This window comes from Asterias amurensis, chromosome 11 (genome assembly GCF_032118995.1).
Source record: "Asterias amurensis chromosome 11, ASM3211899v1".
Classification (NCBI taxonomy): Eukaryota; Metazoa; Echinodermata; class Asteroidea; order Forcipulatida; family Asteriidae; genus Asterias; species Asterias amurensis.
This window is the reverse complement of record NC_092658.1, coordinates 2,661,907-2,685,263: the sequence shown is the minus strand read 5'-3', so window position 1 is coordinate 2,685,263 and position 23,357 is coordinate 2,661,907. Positions and strand designations below refer to the sequence as shown.

Here is a 23,357-nt window from a genome sequence, read left to right as displayed (position 1 = left end):
AACATAAAAGCTCAGATTAGATTTCATGGCTTTCAAAACAAGTAACAAAGGGATTTCTGAAAAGGAGTTCTTTAACATTTTTTTTATAGAAATTGGTATACTATGTTTAATTACATACACGTACTACATTTGAAAAAATGTCATATCCGAACACGACCTTTACTTTTGACCTCTTTATGTGAATGGAAGTTGTAGGCAAAACCTTGCGTCTGTTTGCGATAGCTATGGGTATTTTGGTACAAGCCGTTTGTGACCAACATGTTTTCTAAAACATGAACAGTTCAAACATTCACGGCAGCAGTGGGGGGCACCGACAAAACACAAACGAATAAACCCATGCGCCTTGAACACCCAGCAGGGTGGATATGTGCGCATTACAAGTCTTATTATTAATATTATTATTATATACGTACATGCGGTTGAAGGGCGACTCTTATTTTGTCCAGTTCTTCGGTGATTACTTTAAAACTTGGGCGAAGGTTTGGTGCTCGATTCCAACACTTCAACATCAGATCGTAACTTAAGAAATGAAAAGAAAATTAAACGCATTATTCTTCTTAATTGAATTACACTTAAGAAATGTAAACATTTTTTAAAGAACATTTTTTGTACGATTCCAACACTTGTACATCAGATTGTGTCTTAAGAAAGAAAAAAAAACATTGTGCCGCATATTTCTACTCAATTAAAATTGCACTAATGATTATATTAAGAATAATTTTAAAAATCGGTAGTTGTACTATCACACGACTAGTTTATTGTTTATAAATAGCCACAGTAGAATCGTCATTTCATCCTTATTTCCACTTCTTTTACAGACATTATAATTTGTGCTTTTACAACAATGATTCAGGAGGAGGTATTACTATTGTTCCCTGTCTCCTTTATCTAAAATGTTGAAAGGATACATGTATCCCCCCCCCTAAACCACACCCCAGAGTTCATGCGTGTTACACTACGGGCCTTACATCTTGTCCGGGCAGGCTTCAGGTTGAGGCATCCTGTACCCGCCCAGTAGCTTGTTTATCAGTTCTCCGGTCGTATGGATACTTTGGTAGGGCACCCCACCTAAGAAATAAAACAAAACAATAATTTGGGGTGTAGAAGGGTCGTGGCCGAGCGGTTTAGAGCACTGAATCCTAACTTTGGTGTTTCTGATCAGCAGAGTGTGGGTTCGAATCCCCAATTCGTGACACTTGTGTCCTTAAGCAAGACACTTAACCATTGCTTTGTCCTTCAGATTGGACGTTAAGCCGTTGGTCCCTTGTGTTGTGTAACGGATGTAAAAGAACCCAGTGGTGCACTTATCGAAAAGAGAAGGGGTTCACCCCTGTGTTCCTGGCTGTGGCTGCTAAGCGCCGTAGCACCTTTTAAACCCTTAAGGTGCTACATAATTGGAAAAATATAAATATGTGTTAAGTGCCTTGAGTACCTTGTTGGTAGGTACGCGTGCTATTATAAGACTTTGATATTACTATTATATATATTTTCAATCTGGCCGCTTGCGGCTGAGTCTGCAGTTTATGCCAAGGGCAGACTTAGCTGTGGCCTTGTTGAGATCATGGCTACGGCTACAGCTGCTAGCTAAAAAAAAAAAAAAAAAAAAAGTCGAAGAACTGGAATTTCCAGAGATGCACCCGATGCTACTTCAAAGGTCACTCACTAAGACATGGCTCACCTGTGGCATCAGAAATGGCCAATATTCTCAACAAACGCTGCTCTCACACTGTGGCAAATATTCTTGCCAGTACGAATATTAATTTTGAAATTTGCGGTGCGGTGAATTAGTCCAAAAGTTGAGATTAGATAGTAATTGTCAAATATCCATTCGTAAGCACATTTGCCGTTTGAGGGCAGCATAAATTGACTGATCTTATTCAGAAGGAGATGGTGAATGACTAGTAAACATTCCCAATTTGTTATGAACGCTTACGAAGACACTGCGAATATTACCATTCGTAAGCACATTCGCTAGCATAATCGCCATAGTGTGAGAGCGGCATGGGAATCGTGTACCTAAAAAAAGACTCACAGGTCATTGTTATGTTTCTGTGATCTAATCAGGGTCCAAATTCAGCTTTAACCCCAGAATTCTTCGCTTCACTGAAGCACAGAACTCCTTTGGTAAGCAGAGACTCAGACATGATAGTTGGGCCTAGTTATTATACTTACCGAAAGTCATAATCTCCCAGAGTAAGATTCCGAAAGACCATCTACAGTCAAATAAATACAAACAAAAGCAACTTAAATACCAAAACATTATTTGTCAAAAAAAAATCAATAAAAAAAGAAGCCACCAGGACAGTTGAGGAGAAAAGAACTGACTGGGTTTGACAGCTTACTTTTAACAACACTTGAGAAAGATTCAACATCAGCTCACTCCCTAGCAATCATTTAACTGATAGCCCCCACACCCCCACCCCCCAAAAAATATAAACAATAAGAATAATAATAACTAGAAATAGTGATTGTAAACAATCACACAGCTGTTCCTGAATTTTTTTAATAATAGTTTTCTTTGCTACAATAAAACAGACACATTACAACTCTTTGACATGTGATTACCTGGTATTGTATCTGATACTTAATCAAAAGAAGCTTTAACACACAAAAAAAGGTCAACATGGCGCCATGGTCATTATGTTGAATAAGTTTAACCCAAGTTCAAAAATCTATTATGTAGTTCTTGAGATAGGATCCCACTTCCGGTTAACCCGGAAGTAAAGGTCAATACTGGGTCACGGAAAGCCATGCTTGATTTCCAATGCACAAAGAGTTCATAACTGAGAAAAAATTGTAAATCTGTTGTGTAGTTCTTGAATTAAGGTTCCACTTCCGGTTGACCCGGAAATAAAAGTCAACATAGGGTCACACCTACCCGATGCAATTGTCCAATGCCAAATGAGTCCATAACTGAAAAAAGTTTGAAAATCGGTTGTGTAGTTCTTGAGAAATGGCCCCACTTCCGGTTGACCCGGAAGAAGAGGTCAAAATGGGGTCACGGATTTTCCCCAACAAAATTTAATGCCTAAGGAGTATATAACTGAAGAAAATAATTAAATCGGTTGTGTAACTCCTAAGATATGGTCCCACTTCCGGTTGACCCGGAAGTAGAGGTCAAATCGGGGTCACGGTTACCCGAGGCAATTCTCCTATGCTTAGTGAGTCTAATACTGAAAAAAACTTCTAAATCGGCCGTACACTTCTTGAGATATAGTGCAGCAAAGAAAAACTCATTAAAGCTTCTAATGAGCATAAATTAACATGTGATGACGTCAGTCTTAAAATTGTGTTTTTCGTACTAATAAATTTCATAAGGTACACGATGGTATGCAACTTACACCCATCCAATGCCGTTTACAAAATCCCAATTGTGTATTGCACTATCCATAGGGAAGATGTATCAATGCAATGATCAATGCATGTCACGTTGTACCCATGGTGCCAAGATTTTTAATTAATCAATAATTATTGACGTACTTTGACTGATTTTAACAAACTGAAACATCTGTTATTAGAATCAATAAATTTTTCAACACAGAATATGAAATTTTGAAAACGAACAGATAAATTAGTTTTAGGTTACTGTCAATTATTGTCTTTTTGACTTGTAAAACGTTTCCACTTTTAGCTCCTTATGTTTTGTACACAGAAAACAAAACGCGCAAACGTATGACGTCATGATGACGTGACTGAAATTGTTAGTCTTATCTACACTTTAAGACAAGTCCATAACCGAAAAAATAATTTTGATTGGATGTTTAATTATTGAGATATGAGGCTAACAATATTGTCTAATTAAATATTCATACAGCTGTCACGTGAATAATTAATTAAGAATGTTAATCTAATTAAATCTAAAAATTAAGTTAGGCAATATTCTTTCATATGGTATATGATTTGTTTCTTTCTGACAAATATATTTGACATTTGACAATTTGAAAAGTCAGGTGTTAAGTCAATACGATTTTGAGGAAAGAAAGAATAATAAAAAAAAAAATCAAAATCTCGACGATTACAATAGCTTCAGTCGGAACAGCTAATAAAAATCTGGACGATTTCAATAGCTGTTCCGACTGAAATGTCGGAACAGCTAATAATAATAATAAAAAAAAAATCAAAATCTCGACGATTACATTAGCTGTTCCGACTAAAGTTCGGAACAGCTAATAACAAAAAAAAATAAAAATCTCGACGATTACAAAAGCTGTTCCGACGGACAGTCTGAACAGCTAATAAACTATCAATATCAATCAATCAAATATTAATCAAAGTGTAAGTAATAACTATTTCATTTACAAAGACTCACACGTCACTTTGGGAAACATACAGCTGACTCGTCAGGGATTCTATGGACAACCAGCGAATCGGAATCGCCGTCTGTTGTTAAAATAAGACAAAATATTGATGACACTGGACACTATTGGTAATTATCAAAGACCAGTCTTCTCCCTTGGTGTATCTCAACATTTGCATAAAATAACAAAGTTGTGAAAATTTGAGCTTAGTTGGTCGTCAAAGTTGCGAGACAATAATGAAAGAAAAACCCCCCTTGTCACACAAAGTTTTGTGCTTTCAGATGCTTGATTTCGAGACCTCCAAATCTAATTATGAGGTCTCAAAATCAAATTCGTGGAAAATTACTTCTTTCTGACAATATTCCAGTTGAAAATATTTCTCAGAAATTCAAAAAATGCTAGCAAGGGCAAGATTTGAAACAATGAGCTGTTGGCACTTATCTTTTTGATAACTTATCACTCTGTACTTTTTTTATATCCTACCCATTTTAATTTCAAGATATGATAATTTCGGTGAAACAGTTTTGCGGTTTGAACAAAGTTAAGATAACTTGACAAGAGCTTGACATGAACTTGCGAAATTCGGATTGTCGACCTGAATAGTTTGGATAACTTTTATATATTAGGCGCGAAATAAATCCAATCTGATAATCACTAGACCTTTTTGACATGCCGACACCAATTATGAGCAAAAGCGTAATGTCGCGCCCGTTCAGCTGCAGTCTGGTTACACTGATATTTATGGAAGAAATACAAAATGCTTAAAGATAAAGGACTACAGCACTAGGGCATAGAGACTGACATTACTGCAAGAGCTCCTGCCGGCTTTAAATTACCTCCGATACTTGGACATAGATATGTTCTCTGCGAGACAATCCAAAATCAGAAACCTTGGCGACTAACTCCTCTCCGAGAAGTATGTTCCTGGCTGCCAAATCACGGTGAATTATCTGCAATGATAAACATGTTAAGTTGATAAAACAGATGTGGGTTTTTCAGAGCCATCACATTTCACGGAGAGAGATTTGGTGTCACTACCAACCTAACAGGCAGAAAAGTGCAACAGAGGGTGGTAAAAGCATGGTTACTGTGGTCAAGTCGTAGAGTGCTGGGGTCGATTTCACAAAGACTTAGGACTAGTCCTAACTTAGGACTAGTCCTAAGATATATCAAAAATGTACAGCTAGTCCTAAGTTAGGACTAGTAACTCGAGATAAGACTCGTCTTAACTCTCTGTGAAATCCACCACAGTAGACTTGCAATCACAATGTTGTGGGTTCGAATCCCCAGCTAACCGCTGATTTCACTATGACTAGAATAAATTGTGTTGTCTAGTTACTGAATCACAATTTCCTAATTTGTGTTATTCATAATCATAGACGTTAAACCAATGTTTGTATGAGAGAGATTGGTTGTTGCCAGCTTGGTGTTTATATTCATTTGTGGGAGCTTGCCGAGTTCCCTGGACGGAAAGATCAGATAGACAAACAAACAAAAGCAAGAACATAGTGACATGTGTATTCTATACCAAAACAGATATTGGCTATTTTTTTAACTTAAATTAATTTAGTTCATTTGATACAACATCCAATTGAGCGAGTGCCAATTAGAGGGCGGATATCAACCAAATGTTTCATCATGTTCAATGATGCACCCAGGATAGGGTGAAATTTTCAATATTATTACCTGGATGGCGGAAAAAATCATATAATGTTCATCCCACACATTCTTACTTTACCCAATTGCAGCCTAGTAATTAGTTCAATGCTTACTAATGGTCGGGCCAAAATTTTGGCCAATGGTCATTCTAGTGGTCGTTTAATTAAATTAATACAAAACAACCTCATCCCTCTGCCTTCATGCTCAAACAGATGATAGGCATCCATTTACCCCTGTTGGGTGGAGAAACTCAAGAGGGACACACACGTCATGAACCAACAGCCTTTTTAAGTCGCTAGGTGGCAGCAGACTTACTAGTTAAATCCACTGTTCTCGGTAATGTGCGCATTTTCAGAACTACGTAAACAATGGAATTTCACCTGGTTAGTCTGCTGCCACCTAGCGTTCCATAGTCTCCCGTTACTACTTTCGCTCGTCTCCAGCGCCTTACATTAACCAAAGGCGCTGGGACGGCAGTTGTATTAAGCACGGTCCCATATCCTGAAAATGCTCAGTCCCATCATGCTTCACACTCACACTGCATGCCTGACATACTTCCTGAACAAGAATCTGTGCAAGCTGATTAGCCCATCCCTTGTCCTGGATAGCCTGGCCACTGGGGCGGAGCGAAATTACTACTCTGCATAAAGTTACTAGGTATTTAAAAAAAAATAACTCACCCCTGCTGCAGAGAGATGCTGCATTCCTTTTGCAATGTCCACACTAAATTTCAACTTTTGCATGATAGTAAGAGGTTTCCTTTGCTGCTGGTTTGGGCTATTTTCCAGAAGATGTTTGTGGAGATTATTTCCAGGAAGGTACTCCAACGCAACGTAGAGATTTCCTGGAACAAAACATAACTTACTTAATTATAAGCATTTTTTTCTTCTTTTGACAGACTTAGCTGAAACCCACAAAGAAATGCGGCATTCAAATTCACAAGGACACACATCAACATATATTTTGCTTCAAAAGCGAAGGTGAATCAATGGGAAAATTTGTAACACTCTTTCGATTTCGAGCCGCTCTTTTGATTTCCAGCCAAGAGGGTGCCGTACTCAAATGACATCATGTGCATGAAGTTTTTCCCCACTCTTTTCCTCTTTATACCTGAAGGATTTTCATCAAAGTAAGCAGTCGTGTGTTGATGAAAAAAAAATGGCTCATGTGCTTTGTCAAGGAATTTGTTTAGCACATTCACAGGGCCTACTCGTTTGAAAAATACAAAAATATCAGATGTTTTATCTTTTTTTCTCACTTATGAGTTTCAGGGAAGCTTAAGGTTTTAATCGAAACTAGAAATAGTTATTATTTCTACCTGCGTTTATACAAGCACCCAAAAGACTGATAACATTGGGGTGGGGTCCGATGACTGTCATCGTTTTGAACTCCTTCCAAAAGTCAGCAGTGCTTTTCTCTGATGCGCCAGCTAGATAAAAGGAAAAAGTTGGTGTTACAAGACGGAGACTTTCTGCTGTCAATCATCACAATAATAATTGTTTACAACAAAACACAATTTACTTTCATCCTGTCATGTTCTGTTCTGGGTTTTTATTTTTATGTTTTATATTTATTGTGCGCTTTTTGCTTGAATAATTACTGTATTCGTTATTATTTTGATTGGTTTGTTGCTTTTTTTTTTTTTACTTTTGCTGTGCTTGTTGATGTACTTGTATTTGTTGAGGTCAAATAAATAATAATGATAATAATAACTACTTCCTCAATCAAAACAAACAACTCAAACAAAACAAAACAAACAAAACAAACAAATGTAAAAAAAAAAAAAAGCTGGATGGGTAACATGACAGAAAATGTGTTCAAGAAATCGGTTTGACAGATTCGCCACATCACAAACAACATGGTGACAAATGAAACTGCTTACACTGAACTAGGGGACAAACGACAAGGCCACATTGTGGTCCCGATTTACAGGCTTTGAGCTACTATACGTACATAATAATTGTTAACCAACCTATGAGCATTTTGATTGCAGCTTTAGTAACTCTGTTGCCACCCATCTTAATGCCACCAAGACGAACCTCTCCGAAGTAGCCTCTACCGAGTACTGTTTCTTCCAAGATCAAGTTTGTCCACAAAATGGACCACTTGACTGCCCAAGTTGGAAGACCGATGTTCTCATATTTGACCTCTTTTTTTGTCATTGCATGTAGTTCGATTGGTGGTTGGGCTGGGTTAGTTAATCCTCCTGAGACAACAGGCTCTGGTATTGCAAGTAGTTCGATCGGTGATTGGGCTGGGTTAGTTATTCCATTTGAGACAACAGATGGATAGTTGGCAGGTACACTCACAATATCAGGGAGGACCTAAACATCACAAGAAACCACACAATATATTTTCTAGACTCATATTTCTTAAGGATACGAACACAAAGTAAAAGGGAGAATATGTATACATAGAACTTTTGGTTTATTGTACTGGTCTGTGTGTTAAAATGTATTAATTTAACTCTAATCGCGTTTTGTCAAACTGTTAATAACAAACATTTAAATTAACCTTCTTGTTCTCTCTTTTCTTTTTAGGGGGGGGGGTGGGATGGTTTGATTTTCAGCTCTGGGACAGCCTGTCTTTTCTTGTCATGCAGAATGCTATCATAGTACGTATGACATATCATTTCAGCAAAATTTGTGTACTTCTTCACTGTTTGCAATTACTCAAAATAAGTGTTAGCATCAAAACTTACTTGGTAACAAGCAGTGGAGAGCTGTTGATAGTTAACAACATTGTGAGAAATGGCTCCCTCTGAAGTAACACAGTTTTTGAGAAAGAAGTAATTTCTCACTAAAATATTTGAATTGAATAAGATACCTCAGCTTAGGTCTTGAATTCAAGGCATCTGAAAGCTTAGGTTTAGGTATACCAAGTGAGAAATAGCTGGTCTTTGAAAATTACCAAAGGTGTCATGGGGTCGATTTCACAAAGAGTTGGGACCAGTCCTATAGTCCCATATAGGAGAAAAAAACCTTTAGGCTAGCCCTAAGATAGGACGAGTAACCCGTCCGGATAAGACTAGTCTTAACTCTTTGTGAAATCCACCCCATTGTCTTTAAGTGTTGTTTACTTCATCATGCAGGCCAGATTGAGCTGAAAATTTCGTCCTACCTGTTCCCTGCGCTTTCTTTGAGGATCTTTCTGTGCTTTCCTCAACTTGACGCACACAATAATTAAAATCGGAAGAACAATTATGACAACCAATCCAACAATGATAAGTGCAACTAACAATACCGTGTTGATTCCATTCGTCAGCTGATCAACTGAAAGATCAAAGAACAAATATGGAAATTTAGTAAGTTCCTTACTCTGACCATCTGCAATTTTAACCAAACTCTTTCTAACTTACGATTAATCTTATGACTTAGGATCAGTTAAAGTTTAGCAACCATAGACGTTTAGGTTGCATTGTTGTAAATATGCATTAAACCTTTTCTAAGTTAGGACGAGTTACTCGTTCTAACAAACATCAGTTTCAAATCTGACAAATGTTGTTGTAATTAAAAATATCTGTTTTAGTTTTTTCATTATCTTTCACAATACTTTTCAAAAATGTGGGCATTCTGGACCCAACTTTTGAAAATTTGGCCAAAATAGAATTGAAACTACAAATCTTTGTAGGCCTCTTGCAGAGCCAACAAACCATGCATAATAATTAAATTGCATGCCCTATATACTTGCATGTGCTTTCACCTTGTACACACATAAACAAATGTCACGTTTTTATAAAAAAGGATAAGCAGTAATTGAATTGATTGGAATGGAATAAATCTTACAAATACTGCCATACTCACGAGTTTCACAATTAGTTCCTGAGAAGTCTACAGCCGAACAGTCACACCTATATCGATTCACCTCATCGATGCAAATGCCACCGTTTAGGCACGGATTGTTAAGACACTCAGTGATATCTGCAAAATTTAAGATGGTTCATATTGTAAAAAATTGGGAACAAAAAAAGTTTTCATTATATTTACAAGTTCGCCACAAACAAGGCCTATAGCTACTCCTCTTAAAAACAGTAACATTTGTCGCAAGGTGTGACAGGGGTCCATGGTGTTTCTTAGGGCCTACACCCGAGGGGGCAAATGGCACACAAGGCGAATGTCTTGGTAACATCTTAGCTATTCCCCGACTGTAAACACGTTCAGAACTAGATTGAAAACTTAACTCACGATTGCTCTTTAGTAGATAATTATTCCCAAGGTTTTTATTTGGTAGGCGTTTGGAAACACTATGGGTGGGTTCGATTAGCTTCCCCGGGTCCCCCCGGTACGTTCGATTAGCATTGAGGGCACTCCAGGGGCTCACCCGAGTCAGCCCCCAGTTCCCTGCTTGTGGAACGGGCACTTAAGGCTGCCCCAAGTTTAGCAACCATAGACGTTTAGTATGCATTGATGTAAATATGCATTATACCCATTCTAAGTTAGGACGAGTTACTCGTTCTAACAAACATTAGATTCAAATCTGACAAATGTTGTTGTAATTAAAAATATCTGTTTTAGTTTTTTCATCTTTCATATATAAATGCTAGGTCAAGTTTTTGACAGATTTGTTTTTTTACAAATCTTTGCAGGCCTCTTGCAGAGCCAACAAACCATGCATAATAATTAAATTGCATGCCCTATATACTTGCATGTGCTCTCACCTTGTACACACGTAAACAAATGTCACGTTTTTATAAACAAGGATAAGCAGTAATTGAATTGACTGGAATGGAATTAATCTTACAAATACTGCCATAATTGATTGCTAAGACACTCAGCGATATCTGCAAAATTTAAGATGGTTCATATTGTAAAAAATTGGGAACAAAAACAGTTTTCATTATATTTTTAAGACAAGTTCGCCACAAACAAGGCCTATAGCTACTCCTCTTAAAAACAGTAACATTTGTTTCATGGTGTTTCTTAGGGCCTATACCCGAGGGGGCAAATGGCACACAAGGCGAATGTCTTGGTAACATCTTAGCTATTCCCCGACTGTAAACACGTTCATCCAGAACTAGGTTGAAAACTTACTCCCGATTGCTCTTTAGTAGATAATTATTCCCAAGGTTTTTATTTGGTAGGCGTTTGGAAACACTATGGGTGGGTTCGATTAGCTTCCCCGGGTCCCCCCGGTACGTTCGAATAGCATTGATGGCACTCCAGGGGCTCACCCGAGTCAGCCCCCAGTTCCCTGCTTGTGGAACGGGCACTTAAGGCTGCCCCAAGGTGCATGAAGTCACCTGAGAGGGCGAGTGTGTCCGTTCGATTAGCTCTTGTCAGGGGCTCATCTGAATGAGCACTGCGGGGTCGACACAAGGAAGCTAAAGCGAACGCACCCTATGTATGAAGCACAATGTTGTATATTATTAGACTTACTTGTTTGACAGTTTCTACCGGTGTAACCGGGAACACAGCTACAAATGTAATCACCCACAAGGTCCTGGCACGTCCCTCCGTTTTGACAAATTCCTGCGATGCAATTGTTAATTTCTAACACAAGGAAAAAGGGAAAAACCTAGATAAAATACAAGATTTTCAGGATACAACATCATTAATGAAATTTAGTCTCAACTTTTACTGAAATAAGTCATATTCGAAAAAAACTTTATCTGATTTAGGTTGTGACCACCCAAATTAAGGACCATGTCTTTACATACAGAACATTGTGTATTGTTTAAAGATTCTCCCGACTCTCACAAAAAATCCGCTTAAAATTTTCACAAGTTTGTTGTTTCATTGATATGGTTGATCACATTGTCACCATATACCTTGTAATTTCTACCATTCTTAAATACATTGTACCTTTATGTATTCAACATCAGAAAATTCAAAAAATTCCTACACTTATCATAATCCTGAAAGGGTTCTCACAATACTTTTCAAAAATGTGGGGCATTCTGGACCCAACTTTTGAAAATTTGGCCAAAATAGAATTGAAACGCAGTCCTCGCAAATAATTTCATCTGCATGTATTTTTTAGATTTCTTTGGAGTCTGCTCTTTCTTGTATGAGTCACCATAGATCATCTACACTGAGCTAGACTGTCTGAGGGAGGGAGGCGCTCATCTTTGGTCATAATTCCATGCTCAGAAAAAAAAAAAATTCTGCTGAAACTGGGTTAATTCTGAGAAGGAAAGATCTTGGATAAATAAAAGCAAAAAGTCCGTGCTGATACAGTTGCAGGTAAAGCGAGTGGGTTCATTGATACAGAATCCATTGACGCACGGGGCATTGGCACAGTAGCCAACAACTAAACAAAACAAAACAACAACAATCAAACAATTTGTTTTTTTATGCAAGTTGCAAGACACACAATGCCTGGAAGCCACCTCAAGGTGTAGCCTACAATCTATTTTGTTTCCAGGGGACGTTGCCATCCTACTCCTTGGCTGAAAACGGTTCATATGCTATCGATGATGTAAACTTGGTTCCAAGTCTTTGGTTGTGGCTTTTTAGTCTAGTCCTCCTGATAGCCGCTACACACAGTGCCCTCCTGTGATCAACCTTCGTCATTTAGCCTACGCTAGGGCGCGTGATAGCTAATGTGGTGGCGGCGCAGCAGCAGCAGCAGCAGTAGTAGTAGTAGTAGTAGTAGTATAATGCATTTGTTAAGCGCCAACTCCAATAAGAAATAAGTAGGAATGGAAACTTTGCATGATGGAATTATGACAGTAACGGTTGCAGTAACACAATGTAATGATACTCTGTAAATGAGTTGGGGCGGTTCTGAAAGGAACCATTGTGTTCAACTAGGTGTTTTGATCAGTATACTCTGATCGTCTTCTAGAGTTGAAACCACTGGTTCTTTTCAGAACCACCCCAACTTATTTAGAGGCTTCTGATCAAAGTTTGTTATTGCCATTAATTTTAAGAGCGAATTCCAAATGTACCTTTAAGAAAAGCTTGTTTAAAGAAATGTAGAAAGTTACCTGTTCTGCAGTCAGTGCCACTGAAGCCTGGAGCACACTGGCAGGCAAAGCTAGCAACAAAGTCATAACATGTGGCACCATTCAGACAGGGTGAGGAGCTGCATTCATCGATATCTATAACGGAATATTGCAAGTAAATAAAAAGTGAACTGGCAATAGGATTAGTCGGGAACTGTTTCTGCACACTTAATAATAATAGTAATAAAGATTTATAATGCGCAATCATCCAGAAAACTGATCAAGGCGCCTACACAAAAACTCGTTATAGAATAGAAAATGAAGAATAAACATAAATGAACTGTAATAAAAACCTAATAAAGGACTAACTGAACAAGTGTGTTTTTAGTTCCCTCTTGAAGTTGTTGAGTGATGTTGTTTTTGCGAAGTGAGACAGGGAACTTTGGCGAAAGAACAGTCTCCGTATCGGACTGTTCTAGACCTTGGCTCTACCAGCAAGTGAGATCCTGCTGACCAAAGAGCACGACTTACTTTTGTAATACAATATTTCAAGGCAAAGGACACTGCAAACAGGGTGCAAGGTATTTATTTTAAATACGCTGCACGTATATATCCATGACTTGAGATTCAACATGGCGTTATGGCAAACCACACCTGACAGACTGGCTCAAGAAATCGGTGTATCTCCATATCACATACCATAAGACAGGAACACTAAAACTTACACCTGGGCCCCATTTCATAAAAGTAGCTAGCCACATCAAAATGATGCTTACTCGAAAAGGTTACCAGCCAATCGGCAATGTCACATGTACAATTTGTAACTGGTATCCTGCTTATTTTCGCTAAGCAGATACATGTGTGCAAATGTTTCTGCTTTGGCACCTCCATGAAATTGGGCCCAGGTCATTAAACTGTTTTTTTCAAAACTAAAACTTGACGTACCTTGCTGGCAGTTGACTCCAACAAATCCTGGCTGACACTGACAAGAATAACCATTGGTTTGATCGATGCAGACTGCGTTATTCTGACAAGGTATACTCACACAATCATTAACATCTAAAACACAAATCAAGTAGGGATAACAAATGAATTAACTAACAGAACTATTAATTGTTGAATGCTGTAAAATTATTGTTGTAAAGCGTTGTGGTACCTTTTCTGTGTAAAAAAGCTATATAAATGCTTAGGTTATTATCATTATATATAATGGAAAGCTGTCTACTTTCAAACAAACTTTGATATTATAGTTAAATAAATGAAAACAAATAGAAATTTGGAGGACATTCCAAACAATACACAAAAATAAAAAAACATTAACAAAGTGATAATACCTAATGAAATTAGTACAGGTCAATCTCTTTTTATCAAAAATCATTGCTATAGTCAGTCGCTAAGTATTGTAAATGGTTTTTGAATAATTTAAGTACGTATGACCTTATTGTTAACAGTTAATTTGTTTTATTTAAAAATTCTCTTGTGGTTTCTTGTTATTTACTGAAACATACCCGCCTACAATACAAGCTTGTTATGTGATGAGTAAATTTCTGAGTTTTGTAGCTGACTGAAATAAGGTCAGACTGAAGGAGTTTAAGATGAAATAATAGTCAACTCACTCTGTTCACAAAGTGGTCCATTAAAACCAATCTGGCAGTTACAAGTGAAGAAGTTAACATTGCCGACACACACTCCACCGTTGGCACAGGAACCTGGCTGACAGTCATTTATATCTAGTTGAACAAAACACACAAAAGGAAATTAATAGCAAATCAAGAATGACCCAGAATTTTTTAAACAGACTGGAAAGGGTCGATTTTTGCTGAAAGCACATTTTTTATAATTTCTTTTTGTTCATGCCACATTTTGACAGGTGATGCTATTTCAAAACAAAAAACTTTTGCATTTGCAAAATATGCACCAAAACATGTTTAATTGTTTTTATGTAATGGACATAAGATAAAGTCAGGACACCAACAATGCTTCAGATTTAGTTTTTAAATGACAGCCACTCATCTTTGCCAGTATTTGTTCATGCAACCTCAAATAGTAAAAGCTTTAACCTTTCTCAAATCTATTTCTCATTTTTTTTTTTTTTAAAGTGACACAGCCTATCATCACAAGACCGGACAGTCACTTAAAGGTGACGGCTACAAATTTTGAAGAGCATGGTTTTATTTTAGAGAACTATACTCACTTATTTGACAGTTGTCACCCGAATAGCCAGGAACACAATTACACCGGTAGCCATTCGTCTGGTCCTCGCAGAAAGCTCCATTCTGACATGGGGAACTTGCGCACTCATCAGTAGCTACCAACAAAAAAACATAGATGATAACGCTTTACATGTATATGATGGGCTATGTGACAATGAGTCACAAGGGGACAATTAACTTAGTGAGTTTTATACATGGCTGAAAAGAGCATACATTTTGACATGTATATCTTACACACTTGATGCTTGGCTCAAAAATTGTGACTTTTTGAAAAACAGATTACGTAAGTGTCTGAAAACAACCCTGATGGGGAAACAGTCCATTTAATAAAAAACATCAACTATTGATGTCTGAGGGATGAACAAAACCAACATGTTTTATTCACCTTTATTGAGAAAAACAATTTTTTTTACTCAAGAAAATGTGAAAATATAGACCTTTTTTGTTCACCCTCCCATCACTCAACAGCTCTGTACTTGAAAGTGGGCTGTGCGACAAGCGATTCATTTGTTTGTAGAGCCAGTCACGTACATGAGTCTGAATGTTATAGGTGAGCGTAAAATCATGTTCGTGAAATAAAATAAGTAAGGGCGATTGTTCTAGAAATAAAAACTAAAAGACCTTGGCAGTACACTCTCGGCAGTTCCAAACGTGCATTCTGCTGCTTGGGATCATGCGGTTTATGTACATGCCTTTGCTCGAATCGTCTCCCTCATTAAATTTGATCAGCTGAGTCGCATAAAGTTATCAAGAAACATCTCAAAACTTTCCTGTTCAATGCTTGATTGCTACGGACCAGTCTCTCCCATTAAAGTGCACTTTATTTATTCTCTTACTGTATGGTACCCAGGGTTAGAGCGCTTTATTTAAAATTCCAGACTAATTACAGAAGTTAACGTTTTTTTACAAAGTAGGAGCGGAACACAGCGATACAGCAGCTCATTTGTTCCGGCAGCTATCAACTGGTACAAATGAGTGATTAGAACGATGAGCTGTGGTGTGGCTGGATCCGATCCCTATCTACCAAAATGTCTTCTTGCTGTTTTATGTAGGGTTTATACTTTTAAAAAATCTGTTTGTGTTTTTAATGTTATTTTAGTTTATACAATTGTATTGTATAGTTACCGAATAGTTGTATTAGTGTTGTATTTGCATACAGTTCTTTGTCAAGGCCATTTTACTTTCCCCAGTGAGGAATAATAGTCTTATCTATCTATCTATAAATGCTTGTTGTTATTATCTATACTATTAAAAGCGTAACCTGCGCCATCTTGGATTGAAAATTAGAAGGTCCAGTGGTATGGCATCCTTGTGGAATTCAATACGCTTGTGTGGTTTTAGACGTCGAGTTGCAAGTCTGCAAAACCCGGATCCAAACTCGCACTTACAAGTCATGTGATTGGAGGAAGTTTGGGCGGCGACTGTGCGTCAACCACTGGTCGATGTTGTTACCAGACTTCCTAGAAATCTTTCTGACAGGCGACTCATTGGACAGTGTTTCGCAGATGGTGCTCCGGATTGGTTCATTCATTGCCGCGCAGGGTCGAAAGGGTCGAAGAGGCTGGGTGCCAGGACAAAACCGAAACCAATCTCACGAATTTGCATTGAATGGATGAAGTACCGTAGATTGATGTTTCGCAGGCGACCATGTGTCAACCACTGGTCGACGTTGTTATCAGACTTCCTAAAAATCCTTCTGACAGGTGACTCATTTGTTGAAAAGATTAAATGGAGAATGTTTATAAAAAAGCATTCACTTCCAAACGGCATGAGAATTATCATGATAGACAAGGATGGGATCAAACGGAAGCTTTATAATTTGGAAACATTGGGTAGGGCCGGCTATAGGTTGGAAGGTGTCTAAGGGAACTTAACAATTAATAACATTTTGGGGTTAGGGGGGGGGGCCTTACAAAGAGCCATTCTGGTCAGTGTATTGTGAGTGGTGTGTTGTCTGGTTTGAGACAGGCCACCTGCTGCTTGGTGAAGGAGGTCGCCGTGGGACCACTTTAGGTTGACAGTGGGTGGCGACCTCGGACTTACAAAAATCTCCATACTATGGTGGCCCTGAAGTGACATCGCATATCGCAAACGTGTGCGCATACGTATGCAATGTCGTGAAACAATTCGCGAATATGTGCGCACACGTATACAATGTCGTGAAACATATCGCGACCATTTTATTTTAAATCGCCGCCCAACCCTTTTTTTTTTTTTTTATTTTTTTTTTTATAAATAAATAAAAAAATCTGAAATTTAATTGTGGACAAAAAAGTGTTTCAAAATGCATCAAAAACCTCCTCAGAATAATTAAAACTCACTTGAGGTACACAGGAGATGTTGATGGTTAATGTGGAGGTTCGATTGTGTAAGATTATTTCCTTCCAAACTTAAAAAAAATAGACTAAAAATTATGTCCAAAATCAATCGCTCACTTCTTCTGCCTGTTGTGTCTTCGCTAGTGGAGCGCATTTCAACGAATTTGCTAAAAGAAGCGGAACAAACTTGTGCGCAATAAGCGTTTTGCGCTCTGCCGAATTTTAGCTGAACCTACTGGATGAGCAAAAGCGTGCGCAATCTGCAAATTTGCGCTCTGTACAAAATTTGCAAAAAAAGTGTCGTAACTTTTTTTTCCGATATCGCCCCAATAATGATTGATGTGCGTGTGAGCGTGAGACAGAGCCCAAATGCCTGAGTCTCACGCCTAATGCGTGAGACTTGGCAGGTCTGGTTTTGTTTTATTGTCACTTTGGGCTTATTGCATCTCGCGAAATTTTAACGTCAAACGACACAATTTCTGAACGCATTCATGTTCACGCTGCTCTAGGAACAAACCTCCATACATCCCATATCTCTGGAACCCTATATCGTACAAACTAAATAAAAACGATAAATTCGTCCTCACTCCTTAATTTTCTCTAACTTATTTCACTTTCAGAAAGCATGTCAAGTTATTTTTAGGGTTTGTTACGTCCAGTTTGGGTCAATAGACAAACTCCTAAAAATGTACCCCATTCAGCCGCACGAGGTCTCTTTTGTTAATATTATCTCCATCAGTAACCAACCCGACGGGCCAATTGCTAAATTAGGCTACAAAATGGATTTGGCAAAATGTACATTCTGAGATCTGACTGACACACTGCTCTAACCAATTTTGTGAATGGACTTATTCAAAAGGAAACTTAATGACGTTTTGCCTAACAACTTTGACCAAATGCAAAGCAAAGTTCTTTTTTTACAGCTTCAAAACAGCCTTTGACGTTTGTGTATAAGCTTCACCATAGAGATAGGAATGGTTTCACAAACTTCCGTGATGGGTTAAACTCTGAAACTGCAACATTATACCTCCATGAACAGACCGTATTCTAAAACGGTATTCATGTACTCATTTGAGTTTACTGGCAAAAGATAGTGTCCATAGTTTAAAAACAGCAAGATACGTTTTGCATCAATAGTGCAATTTCTGGGTGACTGCTCTATATTCCGACACCCCTATGTTCCGACACCCCTATGTTCCGACACCCCTATGTTCCGACACCCCTATGTTCAGACAACTCAACCTATATTCCGACACCCCTATGTTCCGACACCCCTATGTTCCGACACCCCTATGTTCCGACAACCTGTACAAATATTTTGTGTTAGCCATTTTTTTTAAAAGAAAAACGGTGTGACTTGAAGAAACTACACATGTTCGCAATTTAGTTCATGAACGTACCGGTAACCTATCTTTATGTAGTCCCACAAAGGAGTTTAATTTGTATAACAAGATTCTGCTATTACAAATATTCGGTTTCTTTAGAAGAGGACTGAGTAATGGAGGGGGTGGTAGGACTGAATTATTTATTGTTATTAATTGTTAACAAATTATTATGATTATTATTATTATTTAAAAAAAATTGTGGGGGGGGGGGGCAAAGGAAAGAAATTACACATCGGCGCAATAAACGCAGGAGAGGGTTGGAATTTTTATTAATTGAAGGCTCATGAAATGTTATCAACACGGACACGCACCTAACAATAAGCAAAGTATATTAATTTTTGGTTTTTACCCATATACACCGATGTGTGTAGCACTGTATACTCAGTACTTTCCCGAGTCCTGTGAAAAAAATCACAGGCATTTTACTCGGGTGGGAGTAAAATGCCTGTGATTTTTTTCAGTGCTACACACAACGGTGTATATGGGTAAAAACCAAAAATTAATATTCTTTATCCCCGATGCAAATTTAACATCTATTAAATAGCAAAGTACCGAGTATTTTATTGCCAGCTACCTCGGGGAGCCATACTCATGTGTATAACCACACAAAAAATGAAATGCATGCGTGATTCCATCACTTTTTAAAATAGTACAAATTCATTTTATGAATGTTCAAACCTAATCCCGGTCGAAAATTACTGGGAAACCTGGCAAAATACAAGTTGTGTTTTTGTTATTGATCAACTGAGTAATAATGTGCGGGAACAACTTGTCGGAACATATTGTCGGAACATAGGGGTGTTGGAACATAGGGGTGTCGGAACATAGGGGTGTCGGAACATAGGGGTGTCGGAATATAGGTTCAGTTGTCGGAACATAGGGGTGTCGGAATATAGGGGTGTCGGAATATAGGGGTGTCGGAACATAGGGGTGTCGGAATATAGGCTGAGTTGTCGGAACATAGGGGTGTCGGAACATAGGGGTGTCGGAATATAGGTGTGTAACCCAATTTCAGTATGGAGATTTTTGTAAGTCCGAGGTCGCCACCCACTGTCAACCTAAAGTGGTCCAACGGCGACCTCCTTCACCAAGCAACAGGTGGCCTGTCTCAAAACCAGACAACACACCACTCACAATACACTGACCAGAATGGCTCTTTGTGTAAGGCCCCCCCCCCAACCCCAAAATGTTATTAATTGTAAAGTTCCCTTAGACACCTTCCAACATATAGCCGGCCCTACCCAATGTTTCCAAATTATATAAATTCCGTTTGACCCCATCCTTGTCCATCATGATAATTCTCATGCCGTTTGGAAGTGAATGCTTTTCCATAAATATTCTCCATTTTATCTTTTCAACAAGTGAGTCATCTGTCAGAAGGATTTCTAGGAAGTCTGATAACAACGTCGACCAGTGGTTGACACATGGTCGCCTGCGAAACCTCAATCTCTGGTACTTCACCCATTCAATGCAAGTTCGTGAGATTGGTTTCAGTTTTGTCCTGGCACCCAGCCTCTTCGACCCTTTCAACCCTGCGTGGCAATGAATGAACCAATCCGGAGAACCCTGCTTTGTACAACACGAAAGTAACCTGACCAAAAAGGGCGGATCAAATGGCGGGTGGGCGGGCGAGGGGCAATGAATGAACCAATCCGGAGCACCATCTGCGAAACACTGTCCAATGAGTCGCCTGTCAGAAAGATTTCTAGGAAGTCTTGTAACAACATCGACCAGTGGTTGTCGCACGGTCGCCACCCAAACTTCCTCCAATCACATGACTTGTAAGTGCGAGTTTGGATCCGGGTTTTGCAGACTTGCAACCCGACGTCTGAAACCACACAAACGTATTGAATTCCACACACACAACCTTGTTGGATTCCACAAGGATGCCATACCACTGGACCTTCTAATTTTCAATCCAAGATGGCGCAGGTTACGCTTTTAATAGTATAGATTAACACTAATTAATATCAGATAACTTCCATATTGCCATCACGCAGCACTTTATCCTTGCCGAGTCCAGCTGAAAAATATTCAAAGGCGACTTGAGAACAAAATACTCAAAATCAAGCACTTCCAAGAAATAGCACTTAGTGGTCAGGTTTGAGTCATGAGTAAAAGCCTTGAGTCTTGATCAGGTGGTCAGGTTTAGATGAAGTTCACTTTTCTGAGAGCCCATGGCTTCACAACCAGAATTAAAAAATAAAATTACATTAAAAAGTAGAGAGAACTGAATCATCAGCCTTTAAATCAACGTGATGTGATGTCTTAAACGCTCTATCTGTTGAGAAATACTCACATTACAGAAGCTATCAAGGTGGTTTTTTAAAGGTTTATTTCATCTTTTTGAGTCTGTAGCCTAGCCAGTGAAATATGCTTGATGTAGGTGAAGAATTGCCTGCTTCTGTAAGCGCTAAGAAGAGCCATGAAAGTTGTCCCCGATTTATCAATTAACTTACCGTTTTCACACATTGCGCCATAGAATCCTGCTCGGCAAACACACTGGAACCGACCCGGTTGGTTATAACACTGAGCGTTATTCTGGCAGGGCTGGCTGTTACATTCATCAAAATCTACACCAAGAAATCACATGAAATAAAATGACAGGGGAATACTTCGAGAGATAAAAGGTCATTGTTAAGCCTTGTAAAACAGGGACGAGATTCTGAACAAATGAAAAAGACTGAAATATTTTCGTCACGGGAGGTGAACAACACACAACTTATATTTCCCTTGTCTATTTTGTTCACTCGATAAAACAAAATTTTGGGTCACTGCAAGTGTTTTCATATGACTATAATTCAAACAATTTTCAAAAGAAAAAAAACAAAACAAATAAAATACAAATTTTTTGTTTGCCTATTTGCACCCTTAAAGCAAAGATATGCCCGGCGTTTCAAAATTCAATTTGCCAAACTCGCAGACTATAAAAAGTCTGAACAGCTGTAGGCTTCTATATCCGAAGTTTTTATTGCCATTAATTCTAAGAGTGATTACCAAACATATACCTTTTAACCCTCTGGACTGAGTGATTACCAAACATATACCTTTTAACCCTCTAGATTGAGTGATTACCAAACATATACCTTTTAACCCTCTGGACTGAGTGATTACCAAACATATACCTTTACCCCTCTGGACTGAGTGATTACCAAACATATACCTTTTAACCCACTGGATTGAGTGATTAGCAAACATATACCTTTTAACCCTCTGGACTGAGTGATTACCAAACATATACCTTTTAACCCACTGGATTGAGTGATCACCAAACATATACCTTTTAACCCTCTGGACTGAGTGATTACCAAACATATACCTTTTAACCCTCTGGACTGAGTGATTACCAAACATATACCTTTTAACCCACTGGATTGAGTGATTACCAAACATACACCTTTTAACCCTCTTGATTGAGTGATTACCAAACATATACCTTTTAACCCTCTTGATTGAGTGATTACCAAACATATACCTTTTAACCCTCTTGATTGAGTGATTACCAAACATACACCTTTTAACCCTCTTGATTGAGTGATTACCAAACATATACCTTTTAACCCTCTTGATTGAGTGATTACCAAACATATACCTTTTAACCCTCTTGATTGAGTGATTACCAAACATATACCTTTTAACCCTCTTGATTGAGTGATTACCAAACATATACCTTTTAACCCTCTGGACTGAGTGATTACCAAACATATACCTTTTAACCCACTGGATTGAGTGATTACCAAACATATACCTTTTAACCCTCTGGACTGAGTGATTACCAAACATACACCTTTTAACCCTCTTGATTGAGTGATTACCAAACATATACCTTTTAACCCTCTTGATTGAGTGATTACCAAACATATACCTTTTAACCCTCTTGATTGAGTGATTACCAAACATACACCTTTTAACCCTCTTGATTGAGTGATTACCAAACATATACCTTTTAACCCTCTGGACTGAGTGATTACCAAACATATACCTTTTAACCCTCTGGATTGAGTGATTACCAAACATATACCTTTTAACCCACTGGATTGAGTGATTACCAAACATATACCTTTTAACCCTCTTGACTGAGTGATTACCAAACATATACCTTTTAACCCTCTGGATTGAGTGATTACCAAACATATACCTTTTAACCCACTGGATTGAGTGATTACCAAACATATACCTTTTAACCCTCTTGATTGAGTGATTACCAAACATACCTTTTAACCCACTGGATTGAGTGATTACCAAACATATACCTTTTAACCCTCTTGATTGAGTGATTACCAAACATATACCTTTTAACCCTCTTGATTGAGTGATTACCAAACATATACCTTTTAACCCTCTTGATTGAGTGATTACCAAACATATACCTTTACCCCTCTGGACTGAGTGATTACCAAACATACACCTTTTAACCCTCTAGATTGAGTGATTACCAAACATATACCTTTTAGTCTCTGGACTGAGTGATTACCAAACATATACCTTTTAACCCTCTGGACTGAGTGATTACCAAACATATACCTTTTAACCCTCTGGACTGAGTGATTACCAAACATATACCTTTTAACCCACTGGACTGAGTGATTACCAAACAT

The 23,357-nt window shown here is 38.2% G+C and overlaps 1 protein-coding gene across 1 annotated transcript in view; it reads right to left on the bottom strand.

Annotated features, from left to right (window-relative positions):
• Positions 1-23,357, bottom strand: part of LOC139943832 (uncharacterized) — a 50,847-nt gene that overhangs the window by 338 nt on the left and 27,152 nt on the right. The window contains exons 28-43 of the mRNA XM_071940664.1: positions 21,219-21,332; positions 15,038-15,151; positions 14,460-14,573; positions 13,789-13,902; positions 12,886-12,999; positions 11,333-11,446; positions 9,761-9,877; positions 9,078-9,229; positions 7,930-8,281; positions 7,276-7,386; positions 6,638-6,801; positions 5,135-5,248; positions 4,310-4,380; positions 2,173-2,213; positions 969-1,068; positions 414-519 (exon numbers count right to left, since the gene is read on the bottom strand). Of these exons, the coding sequence (XP_071796765.1) occupies positions 414-519; positions 969-1,068; positions 2,173-2,213; positions 4,310-4,380; positions 5,135-5,248; positions 6,638-6,801; positions 7,276-7,386; positions 7,930-8,281; positions 9,078-9,229; positions 9,761-9,877; positions 11,333-11,446; positions 12,886-12,999; positions 13,789-13,902; positions 14,460-14,573; positions 15,038-15,151; positions 21,219-21,332 (2,012 nt within the window). The remainder of the gene's footprint in view (positions 1-413; positions 520-968; positions 1,069-2,172; positions 2,214-4,309; positions 4,381-5,134; positions 5,249-6,637; positions 6,802-7,275; positions 7,387-7,929; positions 8,282-9,077; positions 9,230-9,760; positions 9,878-11,332; positions 11,447-12,885; positions 13,000-13,788; positions 13,903-14,459; positions 14,574-15,037; positions 15,152-21,218; positions 21,333-23,357) is intronic.